We start from the raw sequence: 17153 nt of genomic DNA, 5'->3' as shown, positions 1-17153 counted from the left end.
AGATTTGAAACTACACAGTGAAATGAAAACCAAAGACAGAAACAGAGGAACAGTTTGGCAGGCATTGTGCATTGGTAGCCAAAGATGTAAATTAGTTTCTGAGTAATGTTTTGGCTTCATAGAAAATTCATAAAAATATATTAGTTTTGTTTTACTTAAGTATTCTAAAGCCAGAAAATTATAAAACACATAAAAGCTCACATTGTATGTAGGATACACACAGAAAAATTATACTTTTTGAACATCTGCATCTAAGACTCATCTAAAATAGAGTAAATTCTAATTTAAAATATGTAAAGGATCACAATAAGATCTGCTTTGAAAATTCTCCTAATCAAAGTAAGAATGAAAGTGTTTATCTTACTTGGGAGAACATTTTAATCACTTTAATTAGTGTGTGGGGGGAGTGAGTTACATGTTTATTACTAATAAACACAGTCAACAATTACATTTCTAAATTCTTTGAAGCAAATATCTAAAGGCATCCCTTTTATTAACCTAGTTAGCATAACTATTTGTACCTTAAAGTAATAAAATCGCATGCATGTAAAAAGTCTATTAATATGAAGCACATACGTACATATAGTTGGTATTCAGACAGGCTTCCTTTTCCTCATGTTTGAATTACTGCTATTTTAATCTATTTTTCTAATGGTCTTCCATATATTCTTTTTTTTTTTTAAGATTTTTATTGGGGAATTGGGGGGATGGGAACAGTGCTGGGGAATTGGGGAAAGGGGAACAGACAAGTTGTTGTCGTTTTTTGTTCTTCAATCTAGTTGTGGAGGACGTTGCTTCACTGGCCCAAGTTGGCACCATCATTGCGCTCTTCTCTGGCGAGGCAGATCAGTCGCCGGCTTCTGGACGGCAGCTCACTGCGGCTGCTGGCCGCTCACGCTGGCTACTGGCCACACACGGTAGCCCATGGCAATCCACTGCCACAGGGACTGCAGCCCACGCTGTCGCCGGCGACTCACGGCAGCCCAGCTCCAGGTTGAGCTGTTGTTCAGCATCTTAGCTGTAGAGGGCAGTGTCACTGGCCCTCATATGTGGGATCCGAACCGGGGCCCTCTGGCATCCCAAGCAAGCTCTTAACCATCGCGCCACTGGGCTGGCCCCATATATTCTTTACAAAATTCAAAAATCAAGCATAAATCCAATGAGAAAGTGACATTAAAAAATCACTTAATCAGAAGGCCAACTAATAGGAAGATTTGTGTTTTAGTCCCAGCGCGTATCCTATTTACTGTGAGTCCTCAGATACAGATCTTTTTATTCTTCAGTAGAATGGGGTATATTTTCTTATCTTTCTCAAAAGGTTGGTGTAAGGCTCAAATGAGGTGTTGTGGCAGCACCTTAAAGTGTAATGTATTTTTACAGCCATGCAATCATAGGAAGACAGAAAATTATCTTGGGGCATTATCAATGAGAACTTCCGAGAATAATTCACTACTCAACAATAATGAAAAAGAGTACTTTCTGCTAAAATCAGTAAGCGGGAACATGAAATGGATTGCTCTATTTTATTTTTTATATTTTCATTTCCCTTTTGGTATTCCCTGACCCCACTGCAGCCAGCGAGCAGAGAAGGCACACTAGCAAGAATGCTGGGCTTAGAGTTAGGAGATCCGGGTTCAGGCCTCATTTTGCCATTTATTCCTTTTGTAACTGGGAAATACGAATAGTTTTGCATATTACATGAGATCATTTATGTGAAAGCTCTGAGTAAACCATGAAGTGTTATTCATATGTGCGGCACTGCACTGTAATTGTGATCTCTATAGTTGAGACTATCTGAAAACTGCTTTGCAACTACATATTAAAAACAGTAATATGATGAAGGCTGATTGGGTTAGAAGCAGCATGACTCTGAGCAACTGGGTTCAAGCCTAGACTCTTCCATTTCCTAGTTCTGTCACCTCTAAGGACTCTGCTTACTCATCTGTAAAATGAAGAGATTAATCTAAGCTCTAAGGTACCTTACAACCACCCATTTCTATAAATACAGGTGAACCAAAATATATGGGTAACATGAAGAATGGAGAGTCTGACGTGATAGGTAGAATCAGTAGGTTAGCAAGGATTAATGGCATTATTTCCTTATTAACATTCTACTATCCAATATTCAATCTAAATTCCTAGAAATCAAATGTTCCCAAATCTACAAACACTTAAATAAACCTAAAAAAAAATCTAAATAAAGAATAGTTTTCAATTAAGAGGATCAAATTCTATTTCATTACCAACATTCTCTTTTCTCAGTGCCACAGGTAGAAAGGAAATCGGCAATTTTTTACATTCTGGCCTGTGGAAATACCGGTGACACTACACACTTCAAGAATTTGGGATCTTAGGAGTTTTTACATTAAATCTCAAAAAACTAGTAAATGAGTAATTTCTAGCATCTATTTTCATACTTAGATCAGACTTCAGCTGTGAGATGGCAGTCTCCAACTCTCCTTTTTTTTGTTGCTCCTGTGTCAGTAGTTCTTGGGTGCTCTGCATAGAGCTGCGTAGGGCGAGGCAGTTTTGCTGCAAAATTTGTACCTGAAATTGCATAAGAAAAACTCCTTTTCTGTAAGGTAAAGACTTTTACTAAACTACCTTATAGCACATGTGTGAGGCAGATTTTCCAATCTTAACATTGCTGGAGGGAGAAGGGCAGTTTATCTATACGTTACAGTTAAAGATCTCAACAAAGTGTGGTGTCTTATAGCAGTGTCATCCAACAGAGCTTTCTAGGCGCTCTCCAACACCGCAGTCACCAGTCACAAGTGACTGTCAAGCACTTGAAATGTAGCCAGAGTGAGAAACTGAATTTTTAACTTAATTTTAACTAATTTAAATAGCCATATGTGACTAGTGGATAACTATATTGGCAGTGCAAGTTATAGCAATAAAGGATCATTTACAAATTCCTTAAGTATAATCCTTTTTCTAATTCAACTGTGAAGGACAGCCATTAAAATAAGTTAAAATAATGAGTTAAATAATAAAGTTATTAATTATTAATTAAATCATAATTAAGTTAAAAAGATGATGAAATCCAATTACAGGTATTAGGATTTGGAATTACTAATTGCCTTGGGTACTCAGAATTTAAAATATTCTAAATTACATGTAGGTACTCCAAATAACGACTATGATGAAGGCAAATATACCAAAATAAATAATGAACTGAAAACAGCCATGTAAACATATCTCTCATTGCTTATTAGTGTTCTTTGCTTCAAGTATTAACTCAGTTTAATCTTTATTTTCTATTCATATCACATACATATAACAGGAGACCAGGGCAATTCTTTCCAAGATCAACCCCTATAACAGAGATTATATGGTGTAGGGGGAAGGATACTGTCCCAGGAGCTAAGCTGGTCACCTCTACAAAGCCTGAGGCAAATTAACCTCTCTGGTCCTTAGCTCCCTCATTCATAAATTAAGACTGCTAGACTAAATTTCATCAGATCCTTTCTTATTTTGCATTAAAATATTTACTAAAGAAAAGTAAATAATTTAATAAATCTAGAGGAAATTATCAAAACTATAGGCTTATAAGTAAAATTATAACCTTTTCTCTTTCAGTTTCACTACCCTGATATAACTGAGAGAAAAAAAATCTCTCTACCTGTTTCTGTTCCACCTCCACTGTTGACCCCATTTCCTGTATTCTGAGTAGCATCGCTGATCCCGATTTCTCAAGGGATTCCCTCAGGTACTTCTCTTGAGACAGCTGTCTCCTTAGCTGCAGAGCAACAATGCAGTTAGGCAAGACCAAGGTACCATCACAGCAGTTTAACAAAGATCCAAGTCACTGTGGAAAGCTTACTAGACATGCCACCTCACCCCAAACATTCTTCATTCGTTTATGACTACTCAGAAGCATGCTTTTGTTTTTCCCTAATGGATAACCTTCTAAGAAATACAGTCAAATTTGTTGCCTTTGTCCTACTATGTAAATCTGTTTCCAAATTGTGGGTCAAGAACCATTACTAAGTTGCAAGCAGCACTCGAAAAAGGAAAAACAAAGAATAGAAAGGAAATATCGGGATGCAAATAATAAGTAAGGATAAGTACTGCTTCGTGAAATGTCTGTATTTACATACCTGTGTACAGTGTTGCAGTGTAAAATATATGTCTTACAACGGATTGTTGTAAATAAGAAGTTCGAAAAATACTAATATCATAACTTACTATATGTATTTTCTGTCTTTATTTTTTTAAATCTTATTTTCCTATATTTTTATTTCTTCATCTATATATTTTTCATCCTGTAGTATTATAAACATACCTCTGAAAGCTGTTTCAATATTGTTTTGGAATTTAAAGGTCTAAACAAATAATGAAGTAACTGTTTTGTTTTTTTCTCTACCCTTCTATGCCTGGGCATTTTTTTTAAAATAATTTTTTTACTTTTCAATTACACGACATATAATATTAGTTTCAGGTGTATAATGTAGTGATTATACATTTACATAACTTATGAAATGATCACCCCAATAAATCTGGTACCCACCCGTCTCCATCCATTGTTATTACAATATTATTGACTATATTCCTTATGATGTACTTTACATCCTGGTGACTGTTTTGTAACTACCTGAAGTAACTGTTAAATAGCAGACACTACTGACACTCAAGAATTGGGGTATACTACCTTATTTCTCTCAATAAGTGACTATAACATGAGTCAGAAAGAGGTAAAAGGAAGAGTATTTTATCATGAGGTAAGGAGATCCTTTTCAACTTAAAATGGGAATTTCAGAATGTTATTCCTTTTATGTAGTGATGTTAAATTAAAAGAAATTCTATTTTTAAACCCCAGTGAAGATGACATAAGAGTACACTTTATATAAGTTATATGTTTTCTCTACGGATGATATATTTTATGCTTTAAGTGTTTTTAAAAAGTTGAAAGAGATTAAAAAAAATGTGTTGGAATGGAACTGCTATATGAGCCCATTTTGGAAATATTCTATGACATTCTTAATTATACTCCTAATATTGAACATTTAGGTTTTTCCAGTTTTTCACTAAATACTGTTCTGCTGACCATGCTTGTGAATAAATCTTTCATTGTAGTTCTAATTATTTCCTTAGGGTAAATTCCCACAAGAGGAATCCATAGGTTAAAGGTATAAACACTTTTTAAACTTTTGATACATATTGTAATTTTCCTTCCAATTTGAGCCTATCAGTAGTATCGGAATAAATTCCATTAGAACTATGTATCATCATTTTCTTAAATCTTTGCTAATCTAAGTAAATGAAAAATAACATCTTAACAGTTTTTCATTTCTTTGGTTACTAGTGAGAGTAAACATTTTCTAATATGGTTATTAGCTCTTTATATATCTTCTGAACTGTTAGTTCTTATTCTTTGCCCACTTATTTTTTGTTTGTTTGTTTGTTTTTTTAAAGTCAATTTCAAGTTCTTTAAAATGGAAGATTATTACCTTTATGTCTAGTTTTGTTATGTTTTATTAGTTTTGGGGTTTTTTTTGTCTTTTTTTACATGTAGAAAATTTTAATTCTTATGTGGTCAAGTCTTTTGAGGTTTTTATGATTCTGTTCCCTCTTTTCAAGTTTAGAAATTCCTTTCTCATTCAATGATCAGCTAAGAATTACAATGTTATTTAAGAATGAGCTATAGTCTTTTTTTTGGCTCTATTTTATAATAATCTAATACTAAAACTATCAGATTATAATTACTGTATAATATAGAGTAGCTTAACACTTTCTAGGTTCTAGATCAAATTATATAATTGTCTCATGACTTAATTTAAGTGCTTTGTGAAGGAAATATTTTTTTGATAATATACTACTGAGGTATTCATTTCTGAAGAATTGTTAAAGGCAATCAGTAAATCTATTTCATGTTCATCAGAACCAGATTTTATATATGTATATAAAATACATATAATATATAACATAATATATATATATATATATATAATATATATAACTATATATATATTTATCTCAGGAAAATATATACAATATTTATTCTGTCTTTGTATAGTGCCCTATTATGGACTGAGTTGTAGTCCCCAAATTCATATGTTGAAACCCTAACCCCAGCATCTCAAAATGTGACTGCATTTGCAGAAAGGGCCGTTAAAGAGGTGACTAAGTTATAATGAGGCTGGGCTCTAATCCAACCTCACTGGTATCCTTATAAGGGGAAGAAATTGGGACACATACAGCGACACCAGGGATGTGTGCGCACAAAGAAAAGAGCATGTGAAGAAACAGTGAGAAGGCAGCCATCTGCAAGCCAAGTAAAGAGGCCTCACAAGAAACCAAACCCTCCAGACATTTTAATTTTGAACTTCAAACCTCCAGAAATATGAGAAATAATTTTTGTTGTTTAAGCCATCCAGTCTGTACCCTAGCAAATTAATACATCCTTCCTGCTCCAGTACTCTCAAATTGCCTCGTGACTAGGATAGTCCTTCTGTAGGTCCTTGAAATACAGAGTTCAATGAAAGTTCAAGATTTTATCACAGCATTCAGAACTAAGACTTCCCTAGTAAAAAATGGCAATTAATGATAGACTTTTAAACAAATGGTATGGAACAAGTAGGTATAAACACATACAAAGAATCTAGATATAGATCTCATACCTTTCACAAAAATTAATTCAAAATGTATCATAAATGTAAAATGCAAAACTATAAAACTTGGTAACATAGGAGAAAAGCCTTGGTGACCTTGGGTTTGGTGATGACTTTTTAGATATAACACCAATAGTACAATTCCTGAAAGAAAAAATGGGTAAGCTGGACTTCATTAAAATTAAAAGGTTCTGCTCTAGAAAAGACACTATTACAAGAATGCAAAGATAAGCTACAGACAGGGGAAAAAATCTGCAAAACACATATTTGATAAAGAACTGGTATCCAAAATATACAAAAAACTCAGCATAAGAAAACAAACCCAGTTACAAAATGAGCAAAAGACCTAAGATACTTCACCAAATAAGATACACAGGTGGGAAACAAGATGTAAAAAGATGTTCACTATCATATGTCATTGTGGAATTTAAAACTAAAACAACATACCACTACACGCCAGTTAGAATGACAACATTTCAAAACACTGACAACAAATGCTGATGAGGCTGTGGAGCAACAGGAACTCTCATGCATTGCTGGTGTGAATGCAAAATAATACAGCCATTTTGTAAGACAGGTTGTCGCTTTCTTACAAAGCTAAACGTAAGTTTCCCGTATGTTACAGCAATCATGCTCCTAGGTATTTATCCAAATGAATTGAAAACATGTCCACACAAAAACCTACATATGAATGATTCCAACCATAACAAAACTATAGAGATAGTGAAAACCTATCACTGGTTGCCAGTGGGGAGGGACGTATCTATGGAGCACAGAGCATTTTTAGGGCAGTGAAACTATTCTGTATGATATTGTTAATGAACAAAAAGTGAAGCTTATTATAAACCGTGGACTTATTTAGCTAATTATGATATATCAATCAATACTGGTTCATAGGATGTAACAAATGTACCACTCCAATGCAGTATATTAATAATAGGGAAAACGGTGGGGGTGGGGACAGTGGGTTTATGGCAATTCTGTTTTTTGTGAGGGTTTTCTATAAATTTAAAACTTCTCTAAAAAAAGTCTATTAAGATATCTAAAAAATTTAAATGTGCTAAACTTAATACATTTTAACTATGAACAGTCATACTTTTATTGGTAATTACTGGCAAAGTACATAAGAGAATTTTCCAGAGAGCTATACTTACCACCTTAAACACTAAAACTCATAATTTAAAAAATAACTTTGCATGAGAATTCTCCTAAAAAGTATATCTGCTTCTCTGGTTTGTATAACAAAATATTTTAAATATAAATTTACCCTTCTGATTTGGACTAACATTGGTTATTATTCTGCCAGGGAATATTGAGGGTTTTGGGCCACTGTCAGGATATATTGAGTGAGTAATTTTTCTGACTCTTCCACTATTTTCAGCTGCAAATTTTTAGTCCAACAACTTTTAGCAGCCACCTACTTCACAATTCCCAATCTGTTATCTACTAAAATTTAGGCTGAAATGAAGGTTTTTCGAGGTAAAAATTAAATGAGCAGGCTTATTAAAAGCTTTTTACTTTCAACACAACTTTAGTTTAAAAGGTCTTTGTATGAAGGTGTTCACCTAACTCTAGAATATGGGCAACCCCATGAGTTTTGTTGTAACTACTTCCTTCCTGGCTCAGATAGCATTTTTTTTAATATTAAATTTTTGATTTTATGGCCGTATTGAGGGAAAAGGAAGTCTTATGCCAATGAGGGTGGCCATTTTCATTTGAATTTCGCGTGGCATATTTTTAAAACCTTCTGATGACACAGTCACATATTTTCTGCTTCAAAGGTTCCTGTTCATTCTTTCTTGACTTCTCTGTAATTTCAACGCCCCCTCCACCCTCCAGCATCTTTTTATCTTACCTCCTGAATTTTAAGATTCATTTTTCGTTTTGTGGTCTTCAGTTCCTCTTCAACAATGGCTGCCTTCTTCTAAAAGTAGAAGGAGAAAGGTTCTAAATAATCTGAAACGATAGGGAGAAACTGTCTATCTAGACTTTTTAGCTGGCAACCTATATAAATGCTATTCCGAATATAGTTATAAATACTTCTTATTGTGACTCGGAAGTCACTATTACAATGAGATATTTTAAAAGGAGTTATTTTATTACTTTGAATCATGACTGCTACCATTTTTCCTTTTAGATCATAAAAAGGGATTAGATACATTCACTTCCTATGTAAAATTCAATAATCAGAGGAGACATTAGTAACCGATAGAAATTTTTTGACAGGGTATATTTCTATTTTTTTTAAGTACTATATTTCTTCTAGCCTCAAAGATTATCCACACTTAGAGGAGTTGAGGATAAAAAACAGATTTCACTATTTATTCTCTTTTATATTCTTATTAGTGGCACCAAAGATGTAAAACCTCAGACTCACCTTTGCCTTCCTTCTTACCTTCAGCCCCAATCTAGTACCATAGTCTAGCAATCTCTTTCTTCACAGAATACCCCTCTTTCTTTTTAAAATTCCACAACCCTAAGTCAGATAAGGTGCATGCCTCAAATAATGCAATGGATTCCTAATTCTTTTCCTCGCCTCCAACCTCCCCTCCTATAATCAATACTCTACACTACTGCCAGATTAGTTTTTGTGTTTTCATTATGTCACTGCCTTATCAAAAACCTTAATCACCCCACATAGAATGAAGCCCAGCTACTGACTGTTCTTGATTTTGAGATCCTCTATAATGTGATCCCTAGCTAATTTCCAACGTATTTCCCACAAACAAATCCTTACTCCTGTCAGGCTGGTTTATGCATTTCCTCTGGCTGCACCCAGTGGAAGGATCTAGGTTCAACCCTGGGTTACAGGAAGAAGACAGGGGAGTGTGATCCTAGAGAAGGTATTCTAATCATTAAAATGGGGACAATAATATCCTATGTCATGAGGTATTACGAAGATTAAACAAAATAACATGCTGAACATCTATTATACTGTCTGGCCTATGGCAGGAAAACAAAATCGTTAATTTATTTTCCTAGTCTTTACTCTTTGCTGCCTCTGTGTGTGCTCCTTGAAATGTCCTCACTTCTGTACTGTGTCTTCTAAAGGTCCAACTCATGTCCTATCTTACTTGAAGCCTACCCTCATCTATTCTAGGTAGAGTATACACTCTCTTAAACCCAACCAAACACAAAATACTTACTCTTCAAATATTCACTTACTGCCCTGTACTATCCTTCAATATTTTTTATGCTCTTATTTTTTCTCTATTAAGTTTTTCATGCTATGCCTTGTTCTCCCACCTAGCATATAAGCTCTTGAAGAGCACAAACTACTTCATATCTCTGGACCCTCAGAGTCATGTGTACAGGGTAAGGGCTCTATAAATAATCACTGACAGCAAACAATGGTTTAGGTTATCAGTGCAGATGCACTGCAAATGTCAAGAATCCTCACATCAACATCGTCTATTTTTAAAAATCAGTTTTATGGGTCTGTTGCCTCCTCCAGCTAACACATAACAGTGAATTTGTATTTCAGAACTCTGGACTCAAACCTTTGTCTCTGAGGCCATCTCCAGAGTGGCAGTCAACCTTTGCACTTCATCTTGTGCCTTGTCATCTTCCTCCTTTACATCTCTCAGTTGCTGGCGCAAATTCATCACTTCAAGATGCAACAGCTTCAGGTCCTTGGAGTGCTCCTCCTGTATTGTATTCAGTTGATCCCTCAGAAAAGCTACCAGACAGCACAGGAGGGTCATTGAATAGTTGAAAGGTTAGGAAAAGAAAAGAATCATAAACTTATCAGGTGCCTATACGGGACCAAATTTCTGAAGATTCTTTTCTTTCTGTACCTCTTTTCTGTGGATTCAAATCCTTTTCAGTTTGCAGATGAAAGATGTTCATCTTCAAGGACTGGATGAGGCTTTCCAGATGGCACATTCGATTTACCAGAAACTCACAGTTCTTCCACAAAATGTCTGTTTTTCCTGAACAAATTACTTCATTCTGGATAGGACAAATGATGTTCTGGTTCCCAGGTGCTTCTAAACATTTTGGAGTTTCAAACTGGCCTCTGGAAAAAGATCCCAATATAACAATATTATGCCATGCAATGGGTACTATGCTAATCCCAACCACTGAGTCAATGTAATATTTCCATTAAGAATAAAAACTAGGTTCTATAGTTAACATGCGGCTGTTAGCCCCTCCAAACTTAAATGTAGAGAGCACTACTAGGTAAAGAGGATGAGACCAATGTGGGAGGGGTTAAGATCACACTTTTTAATGGCTATTCATTTAATCTGAATTTTTATAGGCTTTTCTTTTTGCATGTAAAAAAACAAGTGATACATTAAACATGTTAAATGCTAATTCTATAATGGTGAACTAAGAATTAAAGTTAGCATGGAGACAAAATATTCACGTTTTAAAAAATTTTTTAAACCTGGTCAAAACAAACATTCCTATTTTGTTCCAGCATCTCAACATTTGTACAAATTTAATCTTTAACTGCTGAAGAGTTCTTTATTTTATGGGTGCTATATCAACCATACTAATTTTAGGTCTTTGTGAGAGACACTCAGGAAATAAATAGAGGCATACCTCAGAGATACTGCAAGTTGGGTTCCAGGATACTGCAATAAAGTGACTTATAATGTTTTTGTCTTACCCTCAATTTGTAAAAAATGCAATATCTATGACGTGCAATAAAACGAAGTAATTGCCTATATGTAACTTAAAAAAAAAAATCACACCAGTACATTTTATATCGGTTGTTTATGCACCCAGATTTCTCAGGCCATTGACAATCCAACTTTTAATGGCAATAACGTCTTTAGCAGCTTGGGGGGGAGGGGGGAAGCAATCCTTTTTTGAGTACCTCATTCTAAATTATGAGTTTTTTTAAGACTTAAAACCTCCCTTTTAATTTATAATAAATCTGAGACAAGAAAATGAAGATCATATTAATGGCATGAGTCAAGTTTAGGTGTTCACCTTCACTAATATCAAAGTCTATTTTTGGTTTAAAAAAGAATGAAAATTATTTCTAATTACACAAAAAAGTACATGTTTGTTTTTAATCAAGTGTTGAAGGTAAGTGGAACATCAAAGTTTGTGCATCTAATTAATATACTTCAAATATCTGTTTAGGATAATAGTTTAGGTAGTAGCTCTATCACAGGATGACAACTCTTTATCTTGCAATAATTTTCTAATTAATGTTCAAATGGAAAGTGTTCTCTCTCAATTCTTTTGTGAATACCTATTTCATCTGCCAAACCATCCACTCTGTGACTCCTTATTAATAACCACTGAAGCAAAGTTCTTCAACATACAGAGATCTGGTTAATTTTTCACTTGTTACCTTTTTTCACCGAAGTCCAACATTATTAGGTCATCCCTCAGAGAACTGGTCTGTTCTTCAACTATTCTCATCCTTTGCTGAAGTACCGTGAATGTTTCAGAAGCTGTAGCATTGACGTGGGTTGGGGAGACAACCGGTCTGGACATTGCAGTTTCCATATGCACCTGAGATTAAAGTCACAATGTTAGTGTAGTAGGTTCTATTATTGTTCAAAATAGTCACTGCTCCTTCCTGTGGAAGAGTTATACATCCCTGTCCTGTTGAGCTCAGGAATGGCCATGTATCATGCTTTGGCCAATTAAATGTGGGTGGAAGCTTTAAAAGCCAACTTATCGCTCACCATCTCTTTCTCTTCCCCTCTCCACCAGATGAGCAGCATCCCAGATAAAGCCTGATCCATTTGCCAAGATCCCAAAGTGGAGATGACATGAACCAGAGCCATGACCCGTCTATGACATCCAGTGTGAGTGTGCAATTAACTTTTGTTATAAGCCACTGAGATTGCTCATGCATCATAATCTAGTCTACCCTATCTGCTATTATTAGATACACACTAGGACCTATTACTTGGCTGAGGGAATTATTACATTTGTCATCATCAGCCATTTTCATTTTAACATATTCCCTATCCAATGTTCTAAAAAAAAAAATTCTCTACTTGGACCTCTGAGCAGTTGTCATAAAATAGATTTATCAAATATACTGAAGCAGTGATTTAAAAAAATAATTTGAAAACTTAACTTCATAGCAAAGACTCTTTTATAGTTACTGACATCAAATTTCCAGATTCCTCCCCCAAAACCATGTAAGAGTAAATGGGAGTAGTGAGAGTACTCTTTCAGATATTAGGGACAGAAGCAGAGCTAGCTTATAAGCAGTCCCAACATTTGAATGAATCGCGTGCCCGAAGTTCAATGAGAAGGTCATTGGTAGAAACTTTAAGGATATTTTCCTGCAACTCTGTCCTGTGCAGACAGTTCTATTCTAATTAGACTGTAAACATTAATTACCACTAGCAATAGTGTTCCTATGGGAACGTGTGCACAAAGATCCTACTTGGGATATTAGTAACACACTATGTTACTGAGAAGCGGGCACTATCTCAGATGTAAGTCACTGAAGGTGGTCCTCAGGACCCACAGCAGAAATTAAGTCTTAAAACTGGCGCAGGATTTAAGGGGCCAGGAAGCACGGTGAGGGGCTGTGAAAAGGCTGAGCTTCTTGCCAATATAATACTGCTATAACCACTGGGGACAGTTCTTCATTTTGAAATAGCTCTCCAATCACCTTCTATTTTCACTGACAGGTCTCAGAGAATGACCTTCCTATTTCTCTCTTTACTTTTTTAAAAACTTTATTGAGGAATACTTGACAAATATAATTGTATAAAGTGTACAATATGCTGATTTGATGTATACATATGTGTACATGTAGAATGGTCACTAAGATCAAAATAATTAACACATTCATTACCTCATATAATTAACACAGTTAACTTTTTTTGTGTGTGTGGTAAGAACACTTAAGATCTACTTTCAGCAACTTTTAAGTATACGATACCATATTATTGACTATAGTCACCATGCTGTACATTAGAACCTTAGAACTTATTTGAAAAGGGAACCTACAGAATGGGAGAAAATATTCACAAATGATATATTTGATAAGGGGTTGATATCCAAAACATATAAAGAACTCATACAACTCAACAACAGAAAAACAATCCGATTTAAAAATGGGCAAAGGATCTGAATAGACATTTTTCCAAAGAAGACATACAAACGGCCAACAGGTACATGAAAAGGTGCTCAACACCACTAATCATCAGGGAATGCAAATCAAAACCCCAATGATAAAAAAAAAACACCACAATGATGATCACCTTACCCTGTTAGAATAGCTATTATCAAAAAGACAAGAAATAAATGTTGGTAAAGATGTGGAGAAAAGAGAAACCTCATACACTGCTAGTGGAAATTTAGATTGGTGCAGCCACCATAGAAAACAGTATGGAGGTTCCTCCGAACATTTAAAATTGAACTCATGTGATCCAGCAGCTCCACTTCTGGGTATATATCCAAAGGAACTGCAATCAGTATATTGAAGAGGTAAGATACCTGCACAGCCATGTTAATTGCAGCATCATTCACAATAGCCAAGACATGGGAACAACCTAAATGTCCTTTAAAGGATGAATGGATAAAGGAGATGAGGTACATACGTCCACACACACACACACACACACACACACACACACACACACACACACACACACAGGACTAGTCAGCCACAAAAAAGAAGGAAATCCTGCCATTTGCAACAACATGGGTGAATCTGGAGGGTATTATGCTAAGTGAAACAAAACAAAAAGAAAAATACTGTGTGGTATCACGTATATGTAGAATCTAAACAAACAAATCCAAGTTCATAGAAACAGAATAGAGTTGTGGTTGATAGGGTCTGGGGGGAGGGGAAATGGGGTAATGTAGGTCAAAGGGTACACATTTTCTCTTAACTCTTATTTTAGTACTTCTGACCAGGCTTTCTCTCTTTTGTGCTCCTCTATCAAACAGAATGCATTTCTGACACACATAATCTTTTGGAATTCTTTAACAAATTTTCTGTTCACAGTCAGCTTAAGGACATGGGGTAAAGATGCTCTCTTCTATTAATTCCCTTTCATCTTTCCAGTTGTTCCTGAAGAGAAAGACAAAGGCAGATGTGGATAGCAAGCCTTTGGATATACAAAGATTCGAAGTAAGATTCATCTACATTTCTAAAAAAGGCCAGAGTTGGAGACTCCTGCTCACGTTACCACATGGGCCAGAATAGAGTTCCCCAGGTAACAGTAGGAATAGCCTCTAAGACAGACCTTAGGGCTCATTCTGCTACCATGACACCAGGGCTAGGGTTGGGGAGCCACCAATAGTGCGGGGTGGGGAGAAAATGGAGGGGTAACAATGGAGAAACACCACATGGGTTTCCCTTCCATTCCATTTTCTGTCATCTGCTCTCTGGCTACTGCCAACCTAGAAATAAACCAGGCCTTGGGTGGGGAGAAAAAGTATGGAAATGGTGTTTAATGGAGTTTGTGGCAGATAGGGTTGGCTCCTTTTTCTCCTTTCTAAAAGAAGCTGAAAAGAGGCTATCCACAGCCTCCCTTGCAGCTGGGAGACCCATGTGACACATTCCAGCCAATGAAACTTTAGACAGAAGTTTGCAAGGAGCTTCTGGGCAGACTTTTGTTTTTCTGATAAAAAGGACAGAAATGGTGGCACCTGTCCTTTCCTTTCCCCATATGATGCTCAGAGCTCTGAGAGCTCTTTTTCAGTCCGCCATGAAGTACCTCACTCATAAAAAGGGCCAGTGATTGCCAGTTTCTGAGAAACACAAAGAAAAGACCAGAGAAGCTCAAATTAACCTGACATTTTCTTTTCTTTTCTTTTTTTTTTGCAAAACTAGTAGCTCTGCTATTATTTAAGAAAAATAAACTTTTGGTTTTTGGTGTTAGTCATTTTTTTCTGTTGCTTGCGACAAAAGCATTCCTAGCTGATTTACAATAGTCCCAGGCAATAGTCTGTGGAGAGACAAGTAGGAGGAGGTAAAAGAAATGACAAGCAGTGCCAGAGGTAGGTGAGGGCAATTTCCGTGGCAACTTGTTAGGCCCAGGTATTCGGTTACAGTATAAAGGTCTGCCTATATTAAGTTATATCAGAAGCCAAGCACAGAATACTAATACAAATATAACAAAAGTCCATTTTTTGAAAAAACAAAACAGGAAATGGGATACAAGTTTCCCACATATTTGGAATGGGATGCAGAGTCCCACCTAAAATTTTTTTGTGCATGTTGAAATGTCATAGTGTTGCTGATATTTCCCTAAGGTACTTATGATAATGTATAAAGTGCCTACATTTACTTTACAGGGTGTGTGCACATTGGGCAACAAAATTGAAAACAACTCACATTGATTTATTTTCCTAAAAAAAAAAAAAAAAAGAGAAAGTCTACATATATGTTTGGGTAAGAATTTGATTTGCATCATCACTCACACCCACCTGAACCTGATCTACACTGGAGCCTCTCAGGCTTCCAGAGAGAGAAAAATACTCGCAAACAAAAACGGAGAACAAACGTGACCCTCAGCCTCTAAGGGTGAGGAGGTTTATAGAAAAATTCACCCTAAGGAATGGGAGATGAGATCGAGGTGCGTGGGACAGGCTGATGGTGGGCAGGGGATAAAGCTTTTCAGTGAAATACATGGTTTGTTCTCAAAACAGCTTCTTAGTCAATCACTGAGGAATCTGCTGTTCAGGTCATCAAAGAAGTTGACTTGAAAACTAAAACACGCCAATCTATTATTTGGTTATTTATTAAAAACAGGTCTCATGGTTAGCTGAAAACCCTCACTTCCCTCACCCGATCCTGCCATGGGGAAAAAAAAGTGTCAAGGTCAGGAGAGCCCCCAGAAGCAAGGGTGGATGCAAGGGCAGAACAGCTTTACTATCCACCAGGGAGCGTCCCTGTTTAAAGAAGAGGGAAATAGACTTGGGGTCCAGTGAATATGTCAAGTTGGGGTTTAGAGTCAGAGGTTTCATGTTCATTGCAGTTACTGCCTTTCCTCCCTCATTTGGCAGGCCCACAGCAGGGGTAACAGAAACGGGCCCGGCAGTCTCACCCCACAGTCCGTCTGTCCGCCTGTGGCTCTGTCCGGCAGCAGGAGGGCCAGTTTCCATGGAACTAAAACAGCGCTTTAAACCAACCCGCTCCCCGGCGCGTGAACTTCCCGTAGGCAGGCGCCCCGTGACAGGGCATGCCGGGAATTGCAGTTTTCCCGGGCCAGGAGGGCCCTCCGCCCGGGGCGGGATCCAGACCGGAAGCCGGCGGCGCGCACGGAACGCGCAGTCCCGTCAGCCGGATGACGACAGGGCTCCATTGTGCTCGCCAGCGGGGCACGCCGGGATGTGTAGTTTCCTCCTGCTCATTTCCCGGAGGTCTTGTGCTGCCCGCTTGTGCAGTGTACTGCCTCCTCTCGTCCCTGTGAACGTGCGGCATTTGGGGAATCTGGCAAACACACACCCAGAAGCAGGCAAGAGTCCAAGAGTAGAAAGTGTTTTTAGCTGTAGGAGGGCTAAATAACTTCTGAATGGAAAATAACAGATTTGGTTAATGAGCATAAAAAAAAATGGTAAGATACAGAGTTCAAACATTCTTCTGGCTAAAGTGAA

General features: G+C 36.7%; 1 protein-coding gene across 6 annotated transcripts in view; it reads right to left on the bottom strand.

The window, feature by feature from the left end:
• CCDC150 (coiled-coil domain containing 150) overlaps positions 1 to 16731 on the bottom strand; it is a 62025-nt gene extending 45294 nt beyond the window's left edge. For 4 of the 6 annotated variants that reach the window (XM_019635594.1, XM_019635599.1, XM_019635597.1 and 1 more), the window contains exons 1-7: positions 16604 to 16731; positions 11926 to 12089; positions 10412 to 10632; positions 10115 to 10293; positions 8470 to 8538; positions 3626 to 3742; positions 2418 to 2547 (exon numbers count right to left, since the gene is read on the bottom strand). In XM_019635594.1, coding sequence (XP_019491139.1) covers positions 2418 to 2547; positions 3626 to 3742; positions 8470 to 8538; positions 10115 to 10293; positions 10412 to 10632; positions 11926 to 12083 — 874 coding nt within the window. In that variant the 5' untranslated portion in view covers positions 12084 to 12089; positions 16604 to 16731. Of the gene's footprint in view, positions 1 to 2417; positions 2548 to 3625; positions 3743 to 8469; positions 8539 to 10114; positions 10294 to 10411; positions 10633 to 11925; positions 12182 to 16603 lie in introns of those variants that run through there. The other 2 variants (XM_019635596.1, XM_019635595.1) reach the window with 2 other exon arrangements.
• Positions 16732 to 17153: the final 422 nt, after the last annotated feature.

This window comes from Hipposideros armiger, unplaced genomic scaffold, assembly GCF_001890085.2.
Source record: "Hipposideros armiger isolate ML-2016 unplaced genomic scaffold, ASM189008v1 scaffold_23, whole genome shotgun sequence".
NCBI lineage: Eukaryota > Metazoa > Chordata > Mammalia > Chiroptera > Hipposideridae > Hipposideros > Hipposideros armiger.
The sequence above is the reverse complement of the archived record's forward strand: the minus strand, read 5'-3'. Positions and strand labels throughout refer to the sequence as shown.